Source organism: Mercurialis annua, linkage group LG6, assembly GCF_937616625.2.
Source record: "Mercurialis annua linkage group LG6, ddMerAnnu1.2, whole genome shotgun sequence".
In the NCBI taxonomy this organism is placed as follows: domain Eukaryota; kingdom Viridiplantae; phylum Streptophyta; class Magnoliopsida; order Malpighiales; family Euphorbiaceae; genus Mercurialis; species Mercurialis annua.
The window spans coordinates 43,541,856-43,555,402 of NC_065575.1; the positions used below are offsets into that span (position 1 = coordinate 43,541,856).

The 13,547-nt window shown below is 27.3% G+C and overlaps 1 protein-coding gene across 1 annotated transcript; it reads right to left on the reverse strand.

The window, feature by feature from the left end:
- Positions 1 to 571: 571 nt before the first annotated feature.
- On the reverse strand, positions 572 to 1,057 carry LOC126688183 (transcription factor IBH1-like). The gene has a single exon (XM_050382791.2). The coding sequence runs from the start codon at positions 928 to 930 to the stop codon at positions 670 to 672; it is 261 nt and encodes an 86-aa protein (XP_050238748.1). The 5' UTR covers positions 931 to 1,057; the 3' UTR covers positions 572 to 669.
- Between the last annotated feature and the right edge of the window lie 12,490 nt (positions 1,058 to 13,547).

The window sequence follows — 13,547 nt, forward strand, 5'->3', positions numbered from 1 at the left end:
AAATTCCCAAATTACTCAATTTAGTGATTATTCCAAACTCTGCAATGTATTTGGCAAAACTAAAATAACTATTTAGATGACTGTTACAACTATGATGCAAAATATGACTCCAACTTAAAGAACTAATTAAAAATGAGAAACACTTAGACCAAATTTATAGAAGAATATATATATATATGTCACCAAAAATAAATTGCGGATCGATACGGTGCTGAGAATCAGAGATTCTTACCCAGAAACTATTCGTTAAAAAATATATGAATCCAGCCGATTAAATGTTAGAAAATAAAAGTTAGAGAGATTATATAAGATTTTCCAACATATGCAAGCTTGTCGTGCAACGTGTAAAATAGGTACAACCTTACCCAGAAATTTTTCTTATTAAGAATTACAGAACCTAAAATTACAATAGAAGAACAACTTAAATCCTATAAAAAAAATATCAAAAACATTATAACACATTTTAGCAAATTAAGTTTTTTTTTTTTGAACAAAAGCAAATTAGGTTAAGCTAATGAAGAGCAACAAAACGTACGTAGTTCCACATTAATTCTATATACATTAATAGATATATTAAAGAAAGTTGTATGTATTTATATAAATTATAATTAAGCAAAGAAATTAATGTACCAGATAATACACATATAAAAAAAAAAGATGTGCATTGCTTCAAGCTTCAGGAGTATTATTATAAATATCAGAAAGAGCTTGCAATATATTTACTTGCGACCGCAACTGCATTATATAATCCGCCGTCCGTAAGAACAGCCGCTCCGGTTGCAACCCTTCTCCGCCCGGAATTATTCTCTGTAGCTTCTTCACCTTCATTTCAACGCGGCCGCCGCCACAAACGCCTCTCTTCCGCCGCGTCCTGATCTTCCTCCTCAGCTTCATCTTACCGGAATCTGTACGACCAGAACTCATTCCCATTGTATGATCAGATTTGAAATTGGAGGAGTAATGAAATATATTGGAGAAGACAGGTGTAGTTATAGTTATAGAACGGATGGCATGTGAGCCGAGCTGAGGAACGGAACGTAGCTTAAATTTGGTTGTCGTTTTGTGAGATGTGGAGGTTTAAAACGACGTGGTGGGGTCGATAGAGTGATTAAAAAAGTATGCACGTGTCTGACAGCTCTAACTCGCACGCTTAAGACGGCAGCCATCTCTGTGATTCAACTATATAATCTGTCCTCGTAATCCCCGAATCACGACACTTATTTTTGTTACATGTGTACTGATTTTGGTTTTGTCTTCCACTTAACCTTTGTGTTGTTCGTTTTTTAATCAGTTGGAGAGAGTTAAGAGTTACCCATGAAAGTTTCACTCACAAAAGATTCATTTTACTCTCTCAATTTAGCACAAAATATCACTGAAAGACAAGTTTATATGATTTGAAAAAAATCATAGATTAGTTAATTTGGCTCATATTTTCCTTTATTGAAAAAATAATTAGAAAAACTAACGCTGAAATAGCAACAAACTATTGGTTCACTTAAAGTTAAAAAGATCGAACAAGAAAAAATTCATATCTTGAATGTAATTTTGTTCCAAATACCTAATTTATGATGTTTTTATTCAAAACCACAATATTGATCTTATTCAATTTTTTGTTCCAAGTTGAAAGGCCAAAATTAACCTTCATTGAAAGTTTTACTAATGGAGCAGATTAATCTACTAACGAGAGTTAAATTAGTTAATTATGCGTACTGCATACATATACTTATTAGTATAATTAAGTTAAGCATCATGAGTAAATATTGTAGTCAGAATTGTACCGATCACGAGCAGCTCAATATTCGGTTTCATTAGAGTTTCTTAGAACTTGTTCATTAGTCTACATGAACGGGTTCGAACTCTAATTATATAAACTAAAACTTAATAGTGTTGGAACTGTTCATGTGTATATATGACTCATATATGAATTGACAAGTTAGTTCAATTAAGAGCTCAAAATGAAATCATATGTTAGCTCGTGAATTGAATCGTATATAAACTGAATAAAGACATTTGAATTAACTCACATTTACTTAAAACTATTATTAGTAACTAATCAATTGCGGTTTGTGCTCATTCATTTATGTGCTAGATCATTATAGGTGTTCAAGTGGATATTTTTGTCAAAAGATAAAATCTAATAGTTTTTCATCACTACCAAGTAATCAATTAACACAAAAAAGGCTCCAAAAATATTATAATTATAACACACACAGTCACACGGATGTCCATTGAATTTGAACGTAAACAAACAAACAAACAAACGCTCACCTTATTTTGTACTTAAATATTTTAATTAATCAAATAGGAATTGTCAATGATCAAACACTAGAACTTTCAATCATTTATTTCAGAGTAAGTCCTAATCTAAGTTAGTTGTTAGATATATTCTATTTTATGTTAAATCAGTTTTAATTTGATTGTTCTGAAACTTGACACCAAGATTTCAAAAATACACTTAAAAGAAACTCGAAACCGAGATCTTAAAAATGCACTTAAAAAATCTAGCCATTTAGATTAGGATTTGTTGGTCTAGACCTTGCAATCATAGAAGCTCAAGTTCCTAGGTAAAATTCAACAATAATATTATCTTAGCAAGTATATTATATAACTAATAATCAATTAACCAAGAAAAGAGAGGGGGAAATGGGAGATGATTTGGGTACACATGGTGTGTGGTGATGAATAAATGAAGTGAAGTCCAACAAGGTTCCAGATGTGAAGCAAACGTGGCTGATGTGATCAAAATCTGGTTAGTTGTTGTGACCCACCCGCTTCACAACTTGCCTATCCGTTTGACCATTAGATTTGATTCAGCACATCTCTCATCTTGTGGAGCTTCCTCTCTTTTATTTGCATATTTATCCACTTCCAACTCACCTTCATTTTCCACTCCTGCTCTATTTTATTTGGCTGGCAAACTTTGTTTGGATCTTTGCATCCAATTGATACAAAAATCAAAAAAACTAAATTACATATTTTCTTTTTAAAAAATAAATTTTATAATTTGTAACATTTGGTTTAAAAATAGAATCTAACATGTTATTATAGCCTTGTCCATTTTCACAATTTGAATTTAACACGGCCCATGTAAAATGCGTGAGTAGAGATTAGTTGCTCGGTCCGGACACGCTACACGTGAGGAAGAATGTTGAAGTGAGAGTATCACACATTAGTTGTGTGTGTGAATGAATATGTGTTTAAATATTGGTTGAACATTAACACCAATTGGTTTAAAATGGAATCTAACACACTCTACATGCTTATCTCTTATTTTATTTTCTGTTAAAAATATAGTTAGTTGTTTGTGTTAAATTTTTATTTTTAAATTGGTCTTAAATTACTAAGTCTATGGAGATTTAAAACTGAACTCTCATAAATACATTTGAGAAGTTTTAATCACATAGGCTAAACGGATAATTAATTAATTATATGAGAGTTTTTAAATTTTAGAATTTAAAAATTTTAGTTACAATGATTTGGATATTATATATGTAATTAATTAATCGGAAAATTTAATATATATAATTATAATTTTATCATCTCCCTTCCGATGAATTTAAATTATATCGTGACCATCCTTCATAAATAACAACTAACAAGTAAAGTAATAAAATTTTAGAAAAAAAAGTTCCATGAGCGATTATTTCCAATTGAAAATTTTATGATCATGAATTGAAATTCATATGAATCATATCAGCTTTAATAAGAGTGTGGGCAGCATTTCGCCAACAATCCAAAGCATGGCTTTTTAATTGAAGTCATGAGAATAAATTATTATTTAAGCTATATTATTCCCAACAGATTTTGGAAAATTCTTTTGTTGAAATTATATCATTTTTTAACATATAATCATGCACGTTTCCATCAGATTATTATAATGGGTCCAAAACAAGACACATTATATTGATATATGTTTGCTAAACATGTATTGGAATGATTACTAGATAAATCCATCTCGAAAACGAAAATAAATCAATTTCTTGATACCTCACCAATAATTTAGTTAAAAGAATAAGTTTAGCTTAATTATTTATAGAATAATAATTAAAAATATTCAATTTAAATGATTTTTCTAATCATCAAATTAAATGGCACATGGCTTAGAGTACTTCAGTTGGATGGAGTTCACAATCACAAGAATGTTTAGCAAGCAAATGCAAATAGAACAGTACTAGCGAATTTCTTCTACTCATGTCATGTAAATAGGAATGAATCAGAAAATATATGAGAAAAACTGCTCATAATTAAAAAGAAGTAATGGAATAAATCGGTTAAAACGATTTATGCTGAAAGAAATAAAAAATAGGGTTAATTACAAATTAAATCACGAACTTCATTTTAATTTGCAATTATAACACGAATTTTAAAACTTGATAATATTAGTAACCAACTTTTTCTTTTGGCAAATTGATATACCGACCAATCATGTAACTACACGTGACAGTAAATTACAATGTCCACGTTAATATTTTTTTAGATCAGTGTACCAACTTGCCAACAAATGAAAGTTGGTTACTGATATTTCCAAATTTTAAAATTTGTGTTGTAATTGCAAATTAGAGTAAAATTCGTGATTTAATTTGTAATTAACCCTTAAAAAATACTCCAACTTAAGAGGATCGGAGACTACAGATTTAGAGCCGTCAATCCTACCCTAATATATAAAGACTTTATGACCTTTTAGAGTGACAGACCAAACCACAAATAATCAAAGTAGAAATCATCTTTTAAATATTCGCCAATATACTCATAACTTATTTGGAGCCGACATGGTGTAAAATTGTACACGCGAATTTGTATATGTATATGAATAATATTGTGCCATATCAGCTCAAAATAAGTTATGGATATCGTAAAGATAATGAACCAAACTGGCAAAATTTAAAGATCGTACTATATTTGAAAAAAAACATAAAAATTGTGTATAGATAAGTTAATTTTACCTATATAAATTCTATGTACCTCAATGTAATAAATCAAATGACATATAACAAGATTAAAATTCATTTTATACAAACTAATCGGCTTGCACTAAATATCATTAACCCCTATTTGTAAATCACATAATAATCTCTTACTATTTATTTAAGAGCAAATTACGCTAAGATTCCTAAGATATATCATAATTAATAGTTTAGAGCTTCTTGTTTCAAAAGTTTATTTAATAGTTTTTCAGTTTTAATTCTGTTAACTATTAGGTCCCTCTGTTAATTTTGACATTTATTTTCAAACGATTTTATACCCCGTCTTTAATTTTGTGAACGATTCCGTCCCTCACTTTTAATTTTATTAAACGATTTGATCCCTCACTTTTAAACGATTTAATATCCGAATTTCACTCCGTTAAATAATTTGGTAGCTCAAATTGACAGAAGAATCTCGCAGTTAACGAAATTAATTAAAACTGAGAGACTATTAAGTAAACTTTTGAAAAAAAAGATAGCAAACTGTTAATTATAGTATACCTCAAGAGCCTTTAAGTAATTTGCTCTTTATTTAAATGTGAAATTTTCTAAGAATATATATAACATGATATGTCTGCAGAAGGTGTGAGGTAATATACATGAGGTTTAGCAATAACGGTCCCCAGCTAGATTACCTCAGGAAGTTGCATGAGTTCACGAGAACATACATTTAAAACCCTAAAAGCCATGTGAAGGGTGATGATGACTGTTGACAGATGTGTGAAACCTCATTATTCGCATATACAGTACATTTACATGTGCATTTATTCAACTTATTTATAGTTTTGTGTGTGTGTTATTCACTATATAATGGTGATGGCCGATGGGGTTACTGGTTTTTATAGCTTTTGTATCTATATATTTATTTGCGCATATTTCTTAAAATTATGTATGTATTCCTTGTGGGACTGCAGGTTAAGGATCGTGGCAACTTGGCGATTCAACTCATGTGCCTTGTCCTCTAGAACCTAATGCGCAAACTCATCATAGTATATCGGCTAAAATAACAAAAAAGAAATCTAATTTTTTCGAATTTTATTTCTAATTTATAGCACAATTTTTAAAAAATGTTAATTTTAATTTAATTTTGCTAAGTATATCTTAATTATAATTAACTAAATATATTTATAAAAAATAATATAAATTTATCCACCCATAATTTTAACTCGTTTTTGTCAAATATCTATAATATTTAAATTTTATCAGTTTGATCTATCCTTTTTTTTGCCAAATATATAGATAACTCATTTGGAGTTGAAATGACTTGATGTTATATACATCAAGTAGGATAACTTCTCCCACATAAACGTCAAAGATCGAGACACGTCAGTTTAAAATAAGTTATGAATATATCTGATAAAAATCGAATAAAAATCGAAAAGACAGTCAAACAAACTGGTAAAATTTATTAAAAATCACAGTATATGGTGCAATGGATTATTAAAAATTTATTAAAAATCACTGCACCTTTGCGTATTCGGTTTGGAGCTTAGTTTTATCGAAATTTGGTTTGTTTTGGATTATGCCAAATACTTTCGAAAATTTTATGGTGCAATGGAGACACTTGATTCAAGGGGGTAGGTACTTCAATCTTTAGTGCTTGATTTGGGAATCGGTTATTTGGAAACTTTGGAAAGCTCGCAACAAAAGAATTTTTCAGTCTAAGAACACGGATGCTTTCTCAATCGTTCAATGGAGCTTTACTAGGGCGGTCTTCTTTTTCAAATGTAATGATGCTAGATTCCCTTATTCTAGCATGGATTTATTCAGAAATCCAGATTGTATTGTTCTGAACAATTGTTTGTTTCCTCCTAATTCAGAGACGTAGCCTTTAATGTGCAATTAGCCATTATTAGTGCGTAATCTCTTGTTTTAGGTGTTTGCCACATCTTGTGGCTTTTCTAATACAACTTCATTCATCAAAAAAAAAATCACAGTATATTTGATAAATAGATTAAAGTTGTGAATAAATAAATTTATTTTATCTTTATAAAATTAGGCTACAATCGTCGAAATTAAAAGATTTTGGTTGTATATAAAAAAATTAAAAAGATTTAGTATTAAATATTTGCCCACAATCAAAATATATTTACGGAAACTATATTTTTTTAAATAGGGCTATAAATAAAAATTAGATATTTTTAAATGATTAATGCTTAAATATATTTTTTATATATAAAAAAAAGTTGACTCTAAAATTTGAGGAAAATACACAGTTAAATCTTTTTAAACTTATTTAAAAAATTATACAAAATATTAAAAATTACATGCATACTTTATAATATTTACATTTTTGTCTTTATTTTAATTTTTATCTACAAACCCAAAACACCTTAAAAATATCGCTGAAGTCTTGCCGAAATTTTTTTCAACGTCGAAAATTGCTGAATTTTTTTTCAGCTGGCGGTGGTGAACAATGATCAACAACATGGTCAACACATGTTGTGTGAGTGTCGACCAGTGAACTGTTGATTTTGTTGACATTTATGTTTGGGTATTTCTAAGTGTTTTTTAGGTGTATTTTAAGTTATGGTATTTTCTAGTGTTTTATGAGCGTTTACAATGTATTTTGGTGTTTAATTGATTGTTGTTTTTGGTGTTTTTTATATACTAGTTTCGCATTACGTGTTATGCACGTGGCTCGTAACATAACTCGTAAATGTATATATTAGTAAATTTATTATAATTATATCAATTTTTTATTTATAATTAATATTAAAAATAAATATAATATATTTGGTTATTAATTTTTTTCATACTGAATTTATTCTTCTTTTGATTTTATAATAATCATAATTAAATAATTAATTTTATTTTATTAATAATATTTTTAAAAATAATAAGATATAAATTTAAATAATAATATATTAATCAAATATAATATTTTAATTTTGTAGTTAAATCAAACTAAAAGATAGGTATTCCTACTAATTTGGAGACAATTTAGTTATTTTTACATATTAAAAACTAAATTGGAGATAATTTAGCTACCTATTCTAATTAGAACTTTAATTACAATAGTGATTAATTAAATAACTAATTAGTTAATGACTATAAAACTTTTATTTAGTAATAAATTGAAAAGGACTATTCAGTAAATTTGCTTGTCCCCCCTCCCATCCGTGCTTTTATATATAGTACTAGTTTTTCGCCACGTGCTACGCACGTGAGCGATACCTATATGACCCGTTATATTTAATAGTAATTAAAGTATTATTTTTAATAATAAAATTAAAATTATAGCATGTGAGTAATATTTGTATGACCCGTTATAATTATTAATTTACAATTGCAGATGTAAAAATATTTTAATTTTAGTTCATATTATTTATTTTAAAATTATTCAATAAGTTCAAAAATATTGATATTGCATAAGTAATTAACAATTATAGTACTTACTTTATATTTTTATATTTTTTATAAGTTTTTTCTTATTAAATTAGATCCATAAAATTAATATCACATTACCAACGCCAAGAGACCCATCAATTGTGACATGTTAAATTTTCAAAACGTTATACATTGATCAATACTAATAATAGATGATTAATCCAAACAAACCCACTGTTAGTTCTTATAACTATTTATTTTAGTTATAGTTAGCTCTTTTGTAGGACAATATTCCTTTTTATACGATAATCATCCAATAATACTACTTAAAAAAATTCAGTTTTTTTGTTAATGGTCCCATATTTGCAATTATAATTTTAAATTTTTAGTTAACCTATACTTTATTATTCGAGAGGTTATTATCATATTTTTGTACTTAATATATTTCACCCCACAAAACATAGTCTTTTTATGATGAATTGTTAAATTAGAATTATATTTGTACGTGAATTCATAATTAACTACTGCCATAGACATCACCGACGAACATTTCTCAAAAATTTATCAAAAAATCAAATCAAAATCTGAAGATATAATTAAATTTATGTCCTAATTATGTACAAAATTGTTCAATTGTTATTATTTAGTTATTAATATGATGGAGTGGCAATTAAATTCGAACTTGAACATGTCTCTAAAGATTTAAAAACCATATTTAACTAATAATGAATTATTGTACCTATTAAGGTCTTTCAACATTGTCCAGTAAATTTGATAAAAATCACCTAAAGATACTAATACCTGGAAAAAAAAGATCAATTGAAAAAAATTATAATTGAGAGAGAAAATTTAACTTTTTAGTAACTACAATCAATCAACATAATGAGATTTTAGCCCATCATAAATCTCCCACGGGCATGTGTAGAATCAATCTTTACAACAAACCATTCTCGTCGAATTACAAATCATGAAACACAAAACTAACATAAATAATTTAACTATTTTCAAGTCAATTCAATTACTGGTCTATAGCCAGCATAATCTAATAGTTGAGTTCATAATCCATGCAATACATACCTTGTTAGAAGCAAAGGCGCCAATCTCTTTTTAATGAATTTTTAGCTTTAAATAGATCGTCAACTTTTTATGAATTTCCAGCGATTGTTAGCTTATCAACATTAATTAACTTTCAGTTGAAGTAGCAAGTTCAATTTATATAAAAAAATAATAATTAAAATTGCGTTGAGAAATTTATTAAACTTAGAATTGTTATAGTATTCCAATACTTTAAGAATTCTATTAAACTTAAAGTTGTTATGATATTTCAATTTCATTATATTTAATTCTACTTAAATCAAATTATATTTGATTTAATTTTAAAAGTTAATTTTAGTATATGATTTTTTTCTAATAATTCGATTCCTGTCTAGTTTAATGCTTTTAATATTAAATTCATAATTAATTTTAAATTCATACTATCATTCCCTAAATTTTTATATTTTTATTAGAATTATAGTTATACTTAATATTTTAATTTTTTTTCTTAATTAATGGAAACTAATAGTGTAATTTGAATGTAAAAGAAACACTGAAGCTATATACCTACACACACAAAAGAAAAGAGATTAAAACTAAACTCTTATCCGTATTCTTTGGTTACAATTAGAACTTCTATGTGATGTCCAACTCTTTTTACTTTATGTTAATACCAAAGTGCTGAAATTTTATATCACAACAATTACTAAAGACACGTTTTTTTACTAAAGTTAAAATTTCAGTTAATTATTTTTCCTATTGTAATTAGAGTTGTACTTAAACTTGTAAATATTTTAATTATTAGAGGCTAATATTGTAATTTTACCTGTCTCCCCTTCACACTTATAGAATAGTTACTAGCATTTCGCCACGTGCTACGCACGTGAGCGACATTTATATGACCTGTTATATATATAATAATATTAATTAAATTATTTGATGAAATATAAAAATATTTGTTATTTAAATTTCTTAATATTATTTTTTAATTAGATTATGTTTAAAACATTATTCATATTTCTATATTAAAATTAAACCCTATCATTTTGCGCACGTGAGTTATATTTATATGACCCGTTATCCATAGACATGATATGTTAATTTTTAATAAATGATCAAAAATTAATTTTTAATTACAATTTAAAATTATCGCATGCGAATAATATTTACATGACCCATTATAAATATTAAATGTTAATCAAATTATTAAATATAATGTTTTATTTTTAAACTTTTTATATTTATTTAAAAATTTATTTATTTATTAAATATTATTCATTTATTTTTTATTTTTTATTTTTTAAAATTATTTTTAGTTAGATCAAAATTACAGGTTGCAAATAATATTAATACATCCAGCAAACTAATGCATGTTTGCCATTGATTGTTTTTAACAACCATCAGACTATTATTAACAGAGCAAATTAAGTGAATTTAATGTTTTAATAAGTCTAGTATTAAAGCTATGTCAGATAAACAAACTCTATGACTACAGATAGACTTACATTTGCATCTATATGTTAATCAACTATTTAGATTTACACGTTTTATTAAACTATTAAAATCAAACACTTATTTTTTTAATTACTTTTTGTTTCTACGGAAGAAAAAAAAAGCAATCATAATCTCAATACAATTCTATTATTATTGTACTTTAATATTGGAATTAATGTTTTCTTATTAAAATTGAACTTGCACATAATGACTATTATCTTAATAATTTACCCTTAATGAACCCTATTATCGTAATTTTGCCTATCCCCCTCTTCCCACATATAAGATAGTTATAGATAGATAGATAGATATAGATAGATGTTGTAGTGTTTTTAAGTGTGTTTGTTTTTTGTAAAAAAAAATCAATACCTCGGATAATTTCAAACTTTATCCAGGTTTTAGTAAATACTTCTTTTAGATGGTTATCCCCTGAAATTTTAGGGTTCGAGTATTTTCCTTCTATAAAAAATGGTAATAAAATTAGCATTAATTTGAATATGTGGTACTTTGGATTGATGATGAGCACGAGAGATTTCATTTATCCGTGAAGTATATGGCTAAGTTTATAAAAATAAATAAATTTATTTGTTAATATATACTTAGCATAAGACCTAAACAAATTATTTGTTAATATATCTTTTAAATTTTGTAGAATAAACTGGTAATATTTAATCCAGTCGTAAAAGTAAAATTGACCTAAATATAATTAATATCACTTGGTAGGATTTTCATCCTCAGAACAATTCTCAAATAAAGAACTTTACTGATCGAATCATGACTGAAAACGGATATTATGTTTATGTTAGTTTTCTCTTATTCTTATGATTAATTACCTTATTAAAACAGGAAATTAATAATTGAAAGCAAATCCAAGCATTGTCTGCAGTTTGTTCTTCCACAATATTTAGAAAGCTCAAAGTGAACTTAATAACAGAAAAAAGGTGGGACCATATGTATTTCTGTAACAAACTAATAACTTTAAAGGGAAATAAAAATGGCCTAACGATTTAAATTATTTATTTATTTAGATTTTCTAATTTATGGCTCATCTAATTTCAACAAATATATTTTAATTATAATCAATTAGACAATTATCAAAAAGCGAACATTTATGATTTTCTCATTTATGACCAAATCTAATATTTTTTCAATCAAAATATACTTATTAAATTGGGCTATTATTAATGATATTAAAAAGTTTTGACATAGTTGAAAAGAAATTTCAAGAATATTCTTTGGAAAAAATGAGTAATTACGCTAAAAATAATATTTTTAAAAGTTTGGACCATAAATTTTTTTGAATATTTTGAGTGGTATGCCATAAAATTTCTACTACTTTAACTAAAAGATCTACGCACTTCCTTATAAAATAAAGGTATAAATTAAATAATTAATAGAGTCTAAATTAAATTATTCACCACCATTCATTTTAGACTTAATCAATTAAAAATATCAAATTATTCGACAGTTTTACTTATTGTCTAACTTTTTTAAAACATTAATTTTGACAGAATTTCTATAAGTGCGTTTAAAACTGTAGCCAATTAGGCGTATCTATTAAATAACAATCATTTTATTTTTTTATAAAAAAACTAACCTTTTTCCAATTAGATTTTAATTGAAAAAAAAATTTAAAAGATATGATTCAAAACGTAGAAAAGGTTTGATTTTTGTAAAAAAATTCTATATCTAAAATTTATTAATTAAAATTAAAATAAAATAAACATTTTTTTAAATGTTGGACTATAAACAAAAAATTATCAATATTAGATCTTCGTTGCAAATGAAATTTATAGGTTAACTAAATATGACATATCATGTTCAATCATTTCAAAAAGATTTTACTTTTAACTGGCTAATAATCACCCACGGCCCCTGACTTTAGGGGTACCTTACGACAAACCCCCTGATAAAAAAAACGATCAGTAAACCCCCTAATCTTTGTGGCGGCGCTCGCTAAACCCCTTAAACCCCAAATATGACGAAAATACCCCTGGCGCCGTTTTTTTCAGTCAACTGTCATTTTTTTGAAAAAAAAAAAAAATCTGACGGCGCCACGTCAGCTGCCACGTCAGCAAAATACCATAAAAATTTTAAACACCCAAAATACCCCTAATTTAATTTAGAAAAAGACAAAAATAAAATAAATCAACCCAATCTAAACCATTTAATTAACCGACCCAACCACCGCCACCCGACCACCGCCGGAAAATTTTCCGGTCATCTTCTCCGAGATGACCGAAAAATTTTCCGGTCATACTCAGATCTGTTCTTGGAACAGATCCACCATGGATCTGTTCCAAGAACAGATCCGGTGGATCTGTTCAAGAACAGATCCGGTGGATCTGTTCAAGAACAGATCCGGTGGATCTGTTCAAGAACAGATCCACGCCATGGATCTGTTCTCGGAACAGATCCATGGTGGATCTGTTCCAAGAACAGATCTGAGTATGACCGGAAAATTTTCCGGTCATCTCGGAGAAGATGACCGGAAAATTTTCCGGCGGTGGTCGGGTGGCGGGTTGGTCGGGTGGCGGTGGTTGGTTCGTTTGTGTTTGGGTTGATTGAATTGTTTGGGTTAGATAAAGTTGAGTTGAGTTATTTTATTTAATTTTTAATTAAATATGGGGGTATTTTAGGTGTTTTAATTTTTTATGAATTTTCGATGACGTGTCAGCTGACGTGGCGCTGTCAGATTTTTTTTTTTTTTTTTTTTTTGAAAGT

What these genes read in the sequence shown, in the direction of transcription:
- LOC126688183 (XM_050382791.2), bottom strand. Translation starts at nt 930, where the DNA reads ATGGGAATGAGTTCTGGTCGTACAGATTCCGGTAAGATGAAGCTGAGG.